The sequence below is a fragment of the Diorhabda sublineata genome, chromosome 4, assembly GCF_026230105.1.
Source record: "Diorhabda sublineata isolate icDioSubl1.1 chromosome 4, icDioSubl1.1, whole genome shotgun sequence".
Classification (NCBI taxonomy): Eukaryota; Metazoa; Arthropoda; class Insecta; order Coleoptera; family Chrysomelidae; genus Diorhabda; species Diorhabda sublineata.
In genome coordinates, this window is record NC_079477.1 from 26314398 (window position 1) to 26330652 (window position 16255).

Below are 16255 nucleotides of genomic sequence, written 5' to 3' on the forward strand. Positions count from 1 at the left end.
ACTTCAATAACTCTACTTATAAAACTAGAACATTGTAGACCTGATACTATATGAACCGTTAAAGGCCGTGTGGCTGTTTACCTGTTACAATATATTCAGTAATGTTTTAATGACAATCAATAAAACGAAGTTGATGATTCTTAACATTTATTAGAATTGCTAATAAACTGGTTATAGAAAAATATCTATTTACAAAATAAAAAATTTTCTACAAAATAGTTAAAATTATCTTAGTCTAAAATGAAAGTCTTAGAGCCACGGATGCCAGGCGGGATCCATTCTACAGAGATTATCATGACTATTGGCGGCTGCAACTAATGTAGAAACCTAAAACATTGAAAAATAAAGTAGAACTCATTTTTTTATAAATGTAACTAGTGTAAAGTAATTATGAATGTGATCAAATATTTGGGTACTCAATCGACACCATAGGGACACAGTAACCTCAATTTGCTTAGTTAGTATAGTTGCTATACAAGTGTTCTACAAGAAGTGGAGTGCAAGATCCAGCTCGTTTGGGTACCAGATCACTCGAGCAACAACGAAGCGGACTCACTTGCCAATGGGTCGAGAACTCATTCATAGGTTCTAGCCAATAGTGTTGCTTTCGAGTCTCTCAACAGTCTGCTTGCAAAGTGGGCTCGTCGGAGATGGATAAAGACACCACCGCGCATGAGACAAGCGAAGGCACACATAGATGGACCTTCTGCCTGCCTTACCAAACAACTGCTTCAATTAAATATGCGTCGAATTCCGACTAAAGACCAGACTTTTAACCGGATACAGTCATCTAATACGTCATCTCCACACCAAGGGCATCACGGTCGATCCAGAGCGCCGCTGTTGCATGGAGGTGGATGAAACTGCAGACCATGTCATCTGTGAGTACCTAGCACTCACATGGGCGTGGTTCAAATAGTTGGGTAAACCTGATAGCTTGACTAATGACATCAGTTACAAGCCAAAGCGCCTGATTGGCTTCTTCGTAATATTAAGTACACGACTGGCCTATCAGAAGATCAGATATTAAAAATATACCCAAAAGTTGCCTCTATACATTCAAATAGTACTGAGAAAGCCTATTTCATTACAACGGCTTTCACTTATCCATCGAATAGTTTTGATAATGGACATACAATGTTTTAAAATGGTTTGTTGGATATTTTGAGTATGATTATTTCCAAAATTGGTACAAAAGAATCTCTCAAATGTTAAAAAGTGTGATTGTGATAATGTAGTTTTTGTTTCTCATAATAAGACGTTGTGTTACAAGTCGCTTTTATTTCAAAAGTTTTCTTGTCTGTCTACATCTGATTTACCAGATTAGGCACTACAGAGCCTCTTACTGAAAATAAAAAAAGGGGTATAAGGGTTTTCACTCCATTTCTGACAGAGCCATTCTGAAAAAGGCCAACGTTGGCATAAGTATATTGCAAGCCAAAGGTAGAACTTTGAGGAAGATTCATTTAAAGTTTTCTGTCACCTTTTCACTTTTTTCATTAAAATATTTTTGATACATCTCATTTGATCAATAATGATTACTGTTCTTGCTGCTATACCACTATGATAAATGTTTTGATAGAAGTTCGTATTTATTTATTTACCACCTTTGGCATATTGTTACAAATATAAACTTACGCTTTCGTTTCCTTCGAAATGGGCCAAACTTGTAAGTCTATTAGAAATTGAAGTAACCGCTTTATTCACCATATTTATAATCTGTTTAGCGGCGTCACTAGCTTTTTCTGGATTCGTTAGATCTTCTGGTTTTTTAGCTCTCGATAACATCATTTCATCTCTGATTATCGGTTTCAATATTGACAAAACCTTTAAACAAAATATCGAAATTAACATATTAACCGTGGATTTTATAATATCTTACCTTGAAATTAGGGTAAGTGAAACATCTTGCAGTAGCTATCATACTTGCTGTCAATGGTCCACTAACTCCAATCGTTGATAGATATTCAGTTATATTTGGTGTTAATCGAAATTGGACAGGTCTAGTAGTATTTAATTCACCTGAAACAGGATAAACTAGATATAAAATTCTAAATTTTCAATATTTGATAATAAACACCTTAACTAAGTTGGAATTTCTGGAATAATTGGTGATATACTGAACACACTGTTTACACCAATACTGACAATTACACTGTCTGACGCGTGTTTCGATAACCAAGTTATCGTCTTCAGAAACTGAAGGTAATTTAATCTACATATATTATACTAAATTTTTCCACCAATGAACTTCCTTTTGCAAAAAACAAACTCTTATAAACTGCTCAACTTACTTATGTTGGGCATATCCGTTAATGTCCGGTTTAAATAGCACAAAACTCCCTCAAAATATGGAGGAATATTTAAATGTAAGAACAGTTTAAATATGGACAACCTACACTACAGATTAGTAGTTAAGGAATAAATGTAAAATTTCCGCGTCGGACAGTGTATTTGTGAGTGTTGGTATAGTGGTGATATAAACAGTGTGTTTAGTAGAATAAATACCTTGTATATTTAGTTATTAAAGGATATTTTTTTCTTACCTGTACTATCATCCACATCAAATTTAAAATAAGCGACGTTCATTAGTCCCGAATCTTGATGTAGGTACATCATGTCCGGATTGAGCCTAGTCAGATGGAATACATATTCCGCAAAACAGGCGAGAGCTAATTGAAGAGTAAACTGCAATAAAACGTTTAAATAAATTAAAATCTCAAATAAATGTGTATGAACATATTACCATTTTTCTAAATTGCCAATAATCCGTTGCAGAAGGGAAGGTTTGCATAGCCCATTTCTTAATAATCGTTCTTGGTACTTTTGTTTGTTGTACGCCTTTCAAAATATCCCTATACACCTGATGGCTTGCTTTAATACCTCTACTTTGTACTTGAGCAAGTCTTTCGTAATAATACTGGATAGGATCATCGTGTTCAATACCTGGAATTTATTTCGATTACTGTTTGTCCAATAAATATATTGAAACGAAACTATTGCTATGTTTTTGAAATACATAGAAAAAAATATTGGCTATTAAACAACATATTCTTCTATGCAAATAGATTAGGCATGTTTCGTTATTTTCCTGGAAAGATTTCTATATAAATTTTTAAACCATATTTCACATTCTGAACTAACAAAATGGATTAAGGGCAACTTTAGAGGTAGTTAAGGTTTTAGTTATATTAAACCCAAATAGCATTAATTTGTCTATTGAGTTTAGCTTCTTTGGTTGCTCTATTAGATAAGAATCCCACTGCAGGTCCAGCTCTGTCAGCCTTTGGGAGGCTCCAGGTCAGATCGTCGACTATTTCATTGCACTCCAAGAAGAGGAAATAAGAACACTATGGTGCCGCATGCACAACAAGTAGAATACAAACTTTGCCAAGCACTGTCATACGTTCCCCTGGAAGCACTTTTACACGAGGAGGAAAGTTAGATGTGAGGAAATTGTGAGCTCCTAAACTCATGATGAGTCAATTTCTCACTATATCCCCTAAAAAAGCCATATTTCATCAAACAATAATCACTAGCAATGCTCCGGTATGACATCTTTCCTCGAAGCACATCCACAATATGGCCGACGCCTTGTTATCATGACTGTTCAATAGATGCCGCTCGCGTCGCGTCGCCCTGCATTAAACCCAAATTCAGTTAGAATTGTAATGAAGTTGGCTTCTAACGTTACTCTTCTTTTTTTCTAATTTGTTTTTTTTTGGCTGATAAATACATCGATTAACTTAAGTGTTTTATTCTATAATTATTCTGAAGTGCTTGGAGAAAATTCAAGAGAATTGGATAGGTTATAAAAGCTAAGAAAGGAAGGGAGAAGTGATAAGTTTAGTTTTATAATATTTAATTCCTGTAAAATTGTTTTTGGCAACTACTGTATGTTAGAGTATTAGACACATTTTAGTATTCGGTGACTGAATACTAAGTTATTTTATTATTATTACACTTACCTAATTGTTTACAACTTTTTTTGAATATATCTAATAGAGATATGGAAGCTGGATTATCTTCAACTAATCGTATTTGTTGAGAAACTGCCACTACTCTTGGTACAGTGTAATGCAAAAATCTTCTTGCAGTTTCCTACAAGATAATTTTTATTGTTGAAAGAAAGAACAAACAAAAAACATTTGTATAAAAAATTATTCAAATATATAATAAAAAAAGTTTATATATTAATTTTAATGACAAGATTGGGAGCTGAAGAAATTGGAAAGTAGTGCAAATGATAACGAACATGGAGAAAGACAAACTAGATCATATAAAAGAAAATCGATTACACGTCCCGAATCCCTATTCATCATTGATGAAAGGGGGAAATAGGGAAAACATAGCATGCCTAGACGGTAGTACCATAGGAGATACCGACATATAAAGTTTCTTCCAGTTTGGTGATGGTGATTTTAAATCAGCACCGTAAGTACCAAATTGTATTAAATTTCGTTCAAAGTTACTCGAAGGGTTCGTAAATAAATTAAAGAAAGTTTTGACTCCTTTAGAATAGTACCTTATTTGATCTGCTGGTTTGCATGCTATTGATATGACTTACTTTTTGTTTTCCCAGATATAAGTTCAACATTCTCATCAATTGTAAAACTCTTTCTTCTCTCCTAGCGTCAGCTAATCCAGAATCATTTACAACCAAATAGGGATATATTTTGCCGTTGTGCCCTCGTATATACAATCTCCTAGCAGCAGCGTTGTGTTTCTGCACAACGTCTACTCTGGGCATGAATCTGGTGATACGAACAAAGTAATGATTATGTTTAGGAAAAAGAAATTCTCCCGGTAGTTCCACTTCTGCCGTTTTTAACGTAAAATTCGAAAGGAAGCGACATTTTTCTTCGATAAGGCTCGATCTATAAAAAAATAAAATTTATATGAATCGCTCAAACATAATACAAAAACACTTACTGCAGCAACATTTTAGATCTATCATCCAAAATCTTGATCCATTTTTTTAATTTGAAAATCAATGTATGCAGCCTCATCGAATTCGATTGTGTAAAATCAAAATCTTTTGTAAAATCTAATTTCATGGCTTTGAAAACTGGATCTTGGTAAGTGGCCTCTGCTCGTCTAGCTAAACTTTCAGAAGCGGCCGAGTTGAAACTAACATTAACCGAACTAGAAATATTTTCAACACCGATACCGAATGTGGACATTAATTTTTTAACGAAATTTTGTATATGAGGCGGTATTTTGGCTTCGTTTACCGCTTCCCTATTTTCAAAAGCTATCGCGTAACATTTCGTTAAGCCCTGTCGAAGTTGTCTTAATACTTCTTCATACCTAGAATTTATTATGATATTAAATTTAGAATCAAATTTTGTCGTTTACATTATAACGCACCATGTTTCTCTGAACCACTCCATCTGATCAGCGATACCTTCCAAACTTGATAACACCGTCGTGTGTATGTCTCTCTGCATTTTCATGATCTTTGAACATCTTATCATAGCAGGAGTTGCCTTAATGGACGATCCTTCCGTTGGGACAGTGGTTGTAGTAGTACCACTATTTTCTTGAGTATTTGACGGTATTATTTTTATGGAAGATCCATCCGGTTGTATCGAAGTAGTCGCGTTTTCTTGACTAGTTGATTGTCCATCGTTAGATTGGGTTTCCTGGGATTGTTGTTGTTGTATGGTTAATTTCTAAAATAAAAAAATCTTCATTTTTCTATATCTATTTGTATTTATATGATAGAAACTTATATACCTGAACACTATTAGTCTTCCTAGCCACCGAGGTTCTTAGAGTGAGGTATAGAGTTCTTATAGGAAAATAAACTGCTTGAGGAAACATCCTACCGACCTTGAATATAAAATTATAATAGTGAATAGAAGAAATTTGTTCTAATATATGAGTTATTTCATACCTGGCAGAGTAAATTGAGAATAACATTGCCTTCATACTGTACCAAGCAATTCAGTAGTTGTGGAGTCCACGGCAACCAAAAAAGAGGAGGAACACCTACAGAATATTTATCCAGGGCTTCCATTAAGCTATAAAAAAATATTTGCTTTGATTTTGACATAATTACTCACATTAAAATATTATACAGAAGACAAATAGCACTGTGAAATTACAACTGTAGCACTGTACTGTACAACTAAATAGCACAGCTTATTATTGAATAAAACGTATCCAAGCTATTTCTATTGGTTGCCTGCTTAAGACCTTATAGGGGTAGAAAGTTGGTTGCCAACATCCTAAATGTGTCAATATATTGAAACTATTATTTTTATACAACGAAATTTTGATTACTGATCGCGAACCAGAGTGCTGGTTTCATAAGTAAGCATGTTGGTAGTGGTAATGAAACGAGGCTATTTGCCGCACAATTAACACACATACATTTTATTGCAAAAAAAAGTTCACACTATTCTAAAGTCTTTTGCTTATCGCTTCGGTGTCACCAGTTATGTATTTTCAAATGTGAGGGAACATGGTGTGGTCGCCTCAGACGTATTCAGAGTTAGACTCGAAAAAGTACGGATTACCTTACCTGTTATTTTCATCATCGTAGCTAAGCAACCACAAAACCTTGGCTAGATATTTTCTGGCTTTGGCTTCGTTTTGATGTCTACAAGCATGTAAAAGACACGCCATAGCATTAACACCTAAATTAATCTGTCGTTGATCTCTCGTGAAAATTTGTTCGAGGTAATCTCCATATAAGGCCCACGCTTTAGTTGAAGCATCGTGCATCTGAACGGCTGCGGAAAACATTTTATTCGCCTCATCTGATTTATCTAAAATATTAACGTATTTATATTTATAGATTTGAGTTATGAAAGCACTTTTACTCACTACTTAATTGGAACAGTAAACCGTTCAAAGCATAAAATTCTGCTGTCATCTCTTTTGAAAAATATTGCATCTTGGTACGACTTAGTACTTCCAAACCTTCGTTTATTTCGTTTTTATCGACTGCAGAGTTCTGTAAATAGCATTTAACTTGTTGCCTTACTTTCTGGAAACAATCCACTATAGGTACACTAGAGATACTGTAAATTTTGTTCAAAGATTCCAAACATACGTTTACTAGCTTGTGTTTTCTTGCTATTTTTCCAAAATGGATACTCGACTGAAAAACAAAGGAAACACTATAATATTTTCATGGTTTTTAGTAGTACTAGCTGTAGCTGAAGTAAACTAAACTACCATGTTAGTAAATATTTTAACATGTCCTCAAAATAGTTCAACATGATACTATTCAGAACCAAATAAAGTCTGATTCAATAAGAAGTTGAACAGCTTTACTGACCAGTTTTTCTCTTTTTGAAACTTGATTTGTTAAAGTGAACATCAGTTTTACTTTATAAAAAAAAAACATTAGAGAGTTGAAAATTTATTTATTGTTAGTAGAACAAACTTTCTATGTTCACCAGTTAGGTCCACCTGCGAGTGAGTTCTTAAATATACAGGTAATAAAGCCTTTAATCACGGTGTCATTTAACATAACATTTCAGAGACCACACTGTTTTGTTTGTGGATTATTTTGGATCAATTTTTGTCTGGCAGTGTTTTCCAAAAGGTCATTGGTTATGTTGGTTCTATGTCAGTCTAACTTTGGTCGTTGTAATTTTCAAAATTAATGAAAAATGCTTGATTTTGGAATTGATTTTACTTTCTCTTCAAAATGAGATTATCACGGACGAAGGCGCCACTACTTTTGTTGGTAAAGGGCCGCAATTAAGTGGAGTAACATTATATCAGACACTCAACGCATTTCCTGTGTAGCCTTCGTTAAATTAGTTGAATTACCTGTGCAGAAGCATGAACTCCTAACATGGAATGCGGGGTTGAGGTATCCCTACTGCTATCGTAATGGTTAACGATAACTTGATAATGATGTTGACGCCATGTGAAAATGTCATTCCAATGCACCAAATCATCAGCTATGACAGGCAACCTGTTCCTCCATGTTTTTACGATAGCTTTCATATCATGTAGGGAATTTTGATGACCTTGCAGGAGACCTTTATGAATTTGATAAGCTTCTTGTAGTTCCATAATCTGGAAAACGTTAAAATTGTATACCCATCTCATAAATGTGAGTCATCTTCTATTGACTTACTTGTTGAGCTGCCTGAAGATACTGTAAATGTATATGACTGACAATATGTGGTAGTTTCCTCCATTCGTTCAAACATAATGCACTAGCACTTTCTACATATCGTTCTACGTATTTTAGAGGTTTGTTCTCGTCTGGTTGACAAATAACTAAAAATCCACCATACATAGTAATCTTCCAGCCCAATTCTTTAGGGCAAGTGTATTCTACGTTTGCAGACGCTTCTTTCATAATCTCCCAATTTGGTACTCGCCATGCGCTATCTAACAACAAGTAAGGATCATAGCAGCCGTTTTTGGCGTATTCCATGAGGATTTCCCATTGGTTCAACTCTTTAGCGCATCTATAAAAATTTAAAAGAGTTATATTTACATATTTTGGGTGTTGTAGTCATTTACCTTATCCAGTGGTCATTCCACAACAGAATCTCGCGTTGTGTATGCGCCGGTACTGGTCCCATGTTATTATCTGTTTTATGTTTAGTCATAGCGGCTTCGTAAGCATTTTGTGCTTGTTCAAAGAATCCATGTTGTTCGTATGTGATAGCAATGCTTGTCTCTTTATAATGGGCATGTCTTTGCCACAGTCCCGCCCAACAGTCTTCTTCACACAACAAGTGATACAATTCACCAAGGCAATCTAATAATTCCTAAAATTTTAACAATTTATCATCAAATATAAAAATTCTTGGTTAATATACTAACTGATTTCGTTGGTTCGCCTTCAAATTCGTAACAAGTAGTTGGATTTGAAGGTTTTGGAACTGTTGATGGATTGAATGCTATTTGTTCAAGTCCCAATGTCATTCTATGCCACAAATTGTGCGATTTCCCCAAATACGTCATTAGAGGACTGAAAAAAATTGATTTTGAAGAAGTAATTATTAAAACTATATATTATTAATTTAACTTACGCAGCCATCTGAATAGGATTGGGACATCTATACAAAGCTTCAACGAACGTGTTTATAGCACTGGGATGACAATCTTTTTGGATGATATGAGTTCCTGATGTAATAAAAGGTACTATTTCTTGTGCCAAAATCTAAAAAATTCAAAATAATAAATATAAAAAAAATTGTTGGTGTACTATTGTCTTTTTGATAAATTTGAATAGCTCAACCAAATATATTTAATGTCTTTCATCCCGTAGCTTTGAAGTTAGGAAATATAAAAAAATGTCAAAAAATTCCAGGAAGTTTGATAATAAAATTTATGTTCTTTCTTTAAAATTTAACATATAGTCTGGGAAGTTGCTTAATGGTGGTTGAAGCATGTCCAATGTAGACAGTTTTGCCTTGAATCATAAATGAAATGGAAATTTAAAGCCATTTTTGTTGAAAAAATACATCTTAATATTGACCACTAATTATTTTTCAATTGATAAACTACACGTCAAAAACAGGAGCTGTACTCTATTTCGTCAATAATTATTATATATTCAGCTTCCGATATTATTTGCCTGATCTCATGTTTTATACTTTCAGATAAAATGTTTTTAACCCTATTATCATGATAATACTTTAATTTTTTTTAAATTAATTTATATTATTATTTTATTTGAGAAAGTTTTGGGTGATACTTTTATATCAATTAAAACATTTAGTCTGAATGTTCGTGTACTAGTGAAATAATAATATGATAAAATTAATTTTTAATTAATTAAGTATACAAGATTCCACTATTTCATGATTATTATTAGGAACGTTTATTTACTTTCATAGAGATTGAAAAAGCATTCTACAAAGCCAACAGAAGGTGGCATATCCTAGAATATAGAGGAAAAGAAGAAAAACTAATAAAGGAGTAAAAGTTTTTTATAAACAGAAAAAAGGATGTCATAGGTATTAAATATGTTCAAAACAATGAAATAAGGATGTACTATTATTATTATTCACTTATTATTCAATGGAGGAATAAAAAGGACAAAAAGACAAATAAAAACAGTATAAAATTGGACACTGTAATATAGAAGATATTAAAGTTTATATTATATGCAGAAATATATAAAAAAGTAACCATAATTGACAATAATAATAATAACAACTGACAACTGAATTAAAAACATATGCACTTATACAGAAACAAAAAAGAAAAATATAAAGTACTGTAATGATATTTATAAGAAAAATGGAGAATAAAAGAAGATGCGACAAAATAATAACTAACATTATAAGAAAAAAGTTGATCTTAAAATAAATCTAGATAGAGAAGAAAGATATTATATGCAAATGACATAGTAATAATGGCAGAAGATAAGGAAACTTTGAGGTCAAACTTGAAAATAGACAATTACAGACTACAGAAAATTAATATAAAAATAAAGGAACGACTAAGACGACGATAATAAGCCGAAGTAAACACTGAAGATAAAACTAAAAGAAATTAAAAAACAATAGATCAAAAGTTTCTAATCCTTAGCATGGCATTAAAAGAAGATAGCAGATTGGACGAACAGATAAACTAGAAAAGATACGACACAAAATAAGAAATAACATTATAAAAGAAAAGTTGAACTTAAAACAAAGCCGAGGAACAACAACTAAGATGGTCATGTGAATAGGATACGAGCGATCATACTGAAGACAATGGAGAAAGGAAGACCTAGGAGGGACTGAACTGAAAAAATGAAGATAATAGGGGTGAACGAGAAACAAGATGGTAGGGGAAAACGAGAAAATTAAACAAGATACAGGATAGAAAATAATAAAAACAGCCGTAGATAAAAGAACCTACACAGTTATCAATTTCAGAAAGTCTTAGATTTGGAAATGTAGAAAAATCAGGTTTGAATTAAGCTTATTATTTCCAATCCAATAAAATCTGAATTACTAAAATTACGTTATTCATATTGACATGGTGATATTCTAGACCTAACACTAAATTCCTTCAGACGAAGCATTATATCACATCCAGAGTAGGTTGGGTTGATTATGATAATACAAATTATTGTTATAAAATTATCTGAATCATCATCCTAAAATAATAGTGGACTTTCCATTCATATAATCTGCTGTAATAGATTAAATAAAAAAATAGTTGTTAACATACATTCCTTTGTTCGGGTTCGAGAATGGTCCACAATTTAGGAAACATCGATAACCAAACGTGTTCAGCTAAAGCCGTATCCATATGACATAACTGCGCCGTAGCTAACAAAAATCTATCGGTAGTAATATTTCTAGCTATCTCTGTAGATTCGTAATCCTTTTTCAACATCTTAATCGTTTCTTCTCGTATTACTGGTTTTTCTTCAACTAACGGATTTGCATCTATATTACTCAAATCGACATCGAGCACTTCTTCTTTCATTTCCGTTGTATCGAAATCGGAATTTTGAAACTGTCGTCTACTAAATTCTTCTCTTTTTTGTTTATCCGGTATAACCGAGGTAATAGCAGGAAGAATACTACTTTCGTGAGACATTCTGATACCATCCCCTTTAAACAAATATGTATATTGTAAGCAGATTGCCAATAGAGTTGTTAATTATAAACCGTACCTGGTAAGGCGGTGACAAGGAGCAATTCTATACACTGTTTGATCCAATAGTGCGGTCCAATGGCGTCCCAATTTTGTGAACACACTATATACAATAATCTGTCTTGTAATCTTTTACGCATCGATTCGTCGAAAACTTTGAAAAATTTCGCTCTAATGTGGGGTTGAGTACAACGTAGTCCTGCCAAAAACGCCGGTTCTAATTTTGATGTCAATTCGGTTGTTTTCAAATTTTTATCCCTAAAAATTAACAATTAAGGTTTTTATATTAACATATCGTATAACTCGGCAAACTTACGTATAAACATAGTTAACTAGTTCTAAAAATTGAGCGTTCAAGTCGTTGTCATCTTGGAAACGTTTTTCGACGTACTGCATCATTTTCACAAGTAAAATCGATTTTTCTCGTAAACTCGGAGCCTGATTTAACGTGACTACGTTCTTACACTTCATCCATTCTTCCAACATCTAAAAATTACAATATAGATTATTCAGTAATCACTTTTCCGGTAATTAACAATTACCCTTGTGATGGCTTTCATGACTTTGATATCTTGCGTTTTTTCAATCAAACCAACTAAAATCGTACCGATAAACGTTTTTCTCATTTCAACTCCCATTACTACCACTCTAGTTTTGACCAAGTCCAAGCTTAAAATCAACAGTTCGCTTGTAAGGGCAGTATTATCGCTTGTGTGTTGTAAATGTTCTTTGGCTAATCTGTGTAATACCCTCATGAATGGGGTTATCAAAAGGTCTATGTAAGAATGGTTGTTTGCACAGGCTGCTTTCAGAATCATTACGGTACCAAAAAGACTCGACGGGTTTTCTTTTTTCTCATAACTACTCAAACCTACAAGGAAAACAACACTAACATAAATTTTCACTAAACTTAAAGATAAACAAATGTATTAATTTGTTTGTATATTATCAATTTTTTATTATTCAGAAATATCCAGTATTTTAAAATCCATTTTAAAAATGATAAAAGAAATTTAAAATCTATTTATAAACCTTGAGAAGGCTTTCGGAATGATATATGATATATATTCTAAAAAACAGAGGATTGGATGAAACAACAATAAATGGAATGAAAGGAATATATAAGAATACAACGAATGTTATAAGAACAAGGCACGAAAAGCGTCAGGACAAATTGAGAATTAAGATAGGAATGTATATCAAGTCTACTACTACTCTTCTCAGTTGGTTTTGATGAAAGTATAAAAGAAGAAACACACTAAAAGATGGGACATTAGAATATAGAAGATGTAAAAGTATAGTAAACAGCCTATGCAAATGATTTGGTACTAATGACAAGAAAATAAAAATAATGTTTATAAGTAACGACAAAAAAGTACATGAAATAAATAAACAAGTGAATAGCTTTAGATACTTTGGATCTTTAATAATGGTAGATGAAAAAATCAAGGATGAAATAAAGGAGGGCGGCAGGAAGACTCTTTGGAAGTATCAAAAATACCTTCCTCGAAAGAAAAAGATACTGATGAAATGAAATTACAATTTTTTTCGGAGCAGAAACAATACACAGCCTAAGAAAATGAGATAGAGAGCATTGAGACATGTAAGGAAGCTGGAAGGTAAAACGAGATTGTGCAGAATTAGAAAAAATACATACAGAAAAAATTTAAACTTCTACTATCAAAATAGAAGAAGCGCAGTTAAGACTGTTTGGCCATGTTACAAAAATTGAAGAAGACAAAATAGTTAGAAACGTATACAAAGTTAGAATAGCAAAATAGACCATGATAAACATGGAATGGAGAATGACAGAAAAAAAACTATTGAATGGAATGGTATAAGATGGAAAGTAATGGATAGAAAAGCATGGAGAAGTGATACTACCCACAAGGGTAGAAAGCATAAGCATTAAATAAGTGGAAATATATTTAAAATTTGTTAATACTATCATTAACTAGTGTAGTTTGGTACAGGATGAGATAAAAACAGACCTAACACCCCAAAAACAGACTGGAAATTGTTTGATATCATATTATAGGTATCAAAACTATTTATTGATAAAAAAATGTACTGATGGATATAAATAACTCATTTTATGTTTTCTTTGTGACCTACCTTCAAAAATAACTTTTCCAACTGTAGCATACAAAATATCCAGTTCTTCATATTTACAACTAAGGTTTGTGTTTGTTCTTTCCATGGGGAACAGGGTAAACAGCTTTGTCAACAGATTATGTACTAATTTGATTACCCTGCTATTAGTTGAAGTGATACACGCGCCGATTCCTCTCTGGAGAGGTTTGAAACTTGCTGAAATTAAATTGATTCATATAGCTACCACAAAAGGAGGTCAAAATATCATGTCAAATGTTACATTTTATTTAGAAGCTTCAATGAATAATCGTTACAAATTCAAGAATGTTTTGAAGGGTATAGTAGTTCATTTATATACAAAACCCCTGCCTTTAGAGAGTTTTCTTTTTCAGAAACTTGATCTCTTCAGATGGTTTGATTCCTTTAAGATCAGAAACCATACTAATGAAAACTTATTCTTGTCTATTTTACCAAATTTCATTTAACAGAATCTTAGTTTATTCGGTACTGGCTCCAAATACTCCAGTACCAGATTCTGAGGGGATTTTTAAATCATCTGTACATTATTTGATGATATTATTTTTCGAAAGTTTGTATTCCTTTTCACAGATTACCTTCTTACTTAGGTCAATTTCGTTTGCATAATTATTTATGGATCATTTAGTTAATTAGAGTTAGAGATGATCAAGCTTTTTGATTTTTGATAGTATACCCCTAAACTCCCTATATACTCTCGAGTTATGTTAACTGGAATTGAATCATTTAATTTACCTAAAATCTGATCTTTATCAAAGACGGACAAAATATAAGTCAGTAGTTCTAATGCAGTACAAATATTAGCGATATTAGCGTTGGGAGTTTCAATAGTCATTAAAATTTTATCGAAGAAAGCTAATTTCAAGTCGACATGTTGTGGCCAAATATCTGGTCTAAGTGCGGTTTTCAACAAAATAACACATCGTCTGGAAAGGAGTTCTCCTGGACTGTTAGTTACTGGATTTGCAGGATTTGCCGGAGTCGGTTCATTAATCTAAAATAAATAAAAATATAAATATACACTTAAAGTATAAATACAGATGTGACTTACTTGGCATGCTAGTCTCAGTAGGAAATTTAAAACATTATCCGTATGCGCTCTATCTATGGGTTTATTAACATTAGGTTCAGTTTTGACAGCAGTTACAGAACCTGAAGGTCCTGCAACCGCTAACTTTTTCCTACTTATTTCATTACTATCATCTATTGATGGTCTTTTAGTCGGAACATCGGGATTCTAAATAAGCATAGAGAAAAAATTTATTGTGAAATAACATAATTTATAAAATACAATTACCTCTGCATTTTCGGATTCTTCCTTTATGCCATATATTTCCCATTTGATAATAACTTCAGCTAATTCCACTGCCAACTTTCTGTGTTCTAGTGTTGCAGTTGGACTAAATCCTAATCTTTGTATAGAACTTACCATATGTTGCACCAAATTGTGTCGAACTGGATAATAAACCTAACAAAAGAATGAATAGTTTATAATAGATATTAAAAAAACAATAGAAGTCTAAAGAAATATGTGAAAATCAATTTTCACTGACCTTGTAGTGTTTAACTACCAACTGCAAGATATGGAACAATTGTTGCATGGAATGTCCTTCATCGACTATAATTTTTTTGGTCCAATGTGTCAGCATGGTATTTCCTTCCTCCATTCTCAATGGCATGGAGGGAGTAAGAATTTCGAGAGCTTGTCGAACAACACTTCTTGCTTCTACAGCATGTGCTTTTAGTAAACTATGAAAGACTAAAAAGAAAAAAAATATTTAAAACATCAATTTCCAGATAAAAAGTTTATATATTACAAACTCACCCTGTAGAACGATCTTCCTATGAATGGCGAATTTGTCGATTATGTGAGACAAAAGCAAATGTCCGTGATAGCGAGTAGCCGGATCAATGCAATTTTCCACCAATAAACAAGGCCAAGCGAATGTCATCAATCTTCGTAATTTAAATCCTTGGGCCTTGTTAGTGGCATCGTGATCGTGAATATGAGCACTGGCTTGTTCAACAAGGAGACAAGAAAATTGGAGAAGGGATATACGTACACAATCCGCCGAAGGAAAAGGATTATCTGGGTCTATCAACTACAAAAAAAATCATATATTACATAGTCCTCTTACTTGAATGGAGCTTCAATTTCAAATAGCCGCAGAAAAAAATTAATGGTATTAAATAACATTATAAAAGGAGACAATGACTTGCTCCTCCTGATGATGAAGAACCATCAACTTCCCAAGCAGTTCCTACTTGTTCTCCAGGAGATGAACGGCACTCTACTTCATTAGTTCATCTCGATAACTCACTCAAAACCCCAGATGCTCGGCATGTGAGACTCAATGGAACCAATTTGACGTATCAAAACATCCATGAAAGTATAACATCCCCCAAAGGGGTAATTTCACTACCAAAAACTCTTAAACAGATCGTGTAGCAAGAAGCTCTAGGTTTCACAAAATTATATCTTTCTCTGAAGACTTATCTGAGATCAGCATCTACTGAAATTTACAAAATCTACATACAACTT

General features: G+C 33.0%; 1 protein-coding gene across 1 annotated transcript in view; it reads right to left on the bottom strand.

Moving 5' to 3' along the window:
• Positions 1-140: 140 nt before the first annotated feature.
• Positions 141-16255, bottom strand: part of LOC130443163 (transcription-associated protein 1) — a 75034-nt gene continuing 58919 nt past the window's right edge. Inside the window, exons 22-49 of the mRNA XM_056777663.1 lie at positions 15539-15815; positions 15267-15472; positions 15011-15181; positions 14765-14950; positions 14449-14707; positions 13699-13893; positions 12126-12454; positions 11900-12069; positions 11603-11841; positions 11152-11540; positions 9015-9145; positions 8806-8953; positions 8500-8750; positions 8105-8444; positions 7792-8043; positions 6835-7111; positions 6530-6776; positions 5900-6026; positions 5740-5835; positions 5371-5675; positions 4933-5310; positions 4568-4877; positions 3969-4101; positions 2747-2946; positions 2547-2688; positions 1883-2022; positions 1639-1827; positions 141-327 (exon numbers count right to left, since the gene is read on the bottom strand). Of these exons, the coding sequence (XP_056633641.1) occupies positions 250-327; positions 1639-1827; positions 1883-2022; positions 2547-2688; positions 2747-2946; positions 3969-4101; positions 4568-4877; positions 4933-5310; positions 5371-5675; positions 5740-5835; positions 5900-6026; positions 6530-6776; positions 6835-7111; positions 7792-8043; positions 8105-8444; positions 8500-8750; positions 8806-8953; positions 9015-9145; positions 11152-11540; positions 11603-11841; positions 11900-12069; positions 12126-12454; positions 13699-13893; positions 14449-14707; positions 14765-14950; positions 15011-15181; positions 15267-15472; positions 15539-15815 (6165 nt within the window). The 3' untranslated portion in view covers positions 141-249. The remainder of the gene's footprint in view (positions 328-1638; positions 1828-1882; positions 2023-2546; positions 2689-2746; positions 2947-3968; positions 4102-4567; positions 4878-4932; positions 5311-5370; positions 5676-5739; positions 5836-5899; positions 6027-6529; positions 6777-6834; positions 7112-7791; positions 8044-8104; positions 8445-8499; positions 8751-8805; positions 8954-9014; positions 9146-11151; positions 11541-11602; positions 11842-11899; positions 12070-12125; positions 12455-13698; positions 13894-14448; positions 14708-14764; positions 14951-15010; positions 15182-15266; positions 15473-15538; positions 15816-16255) is intronic.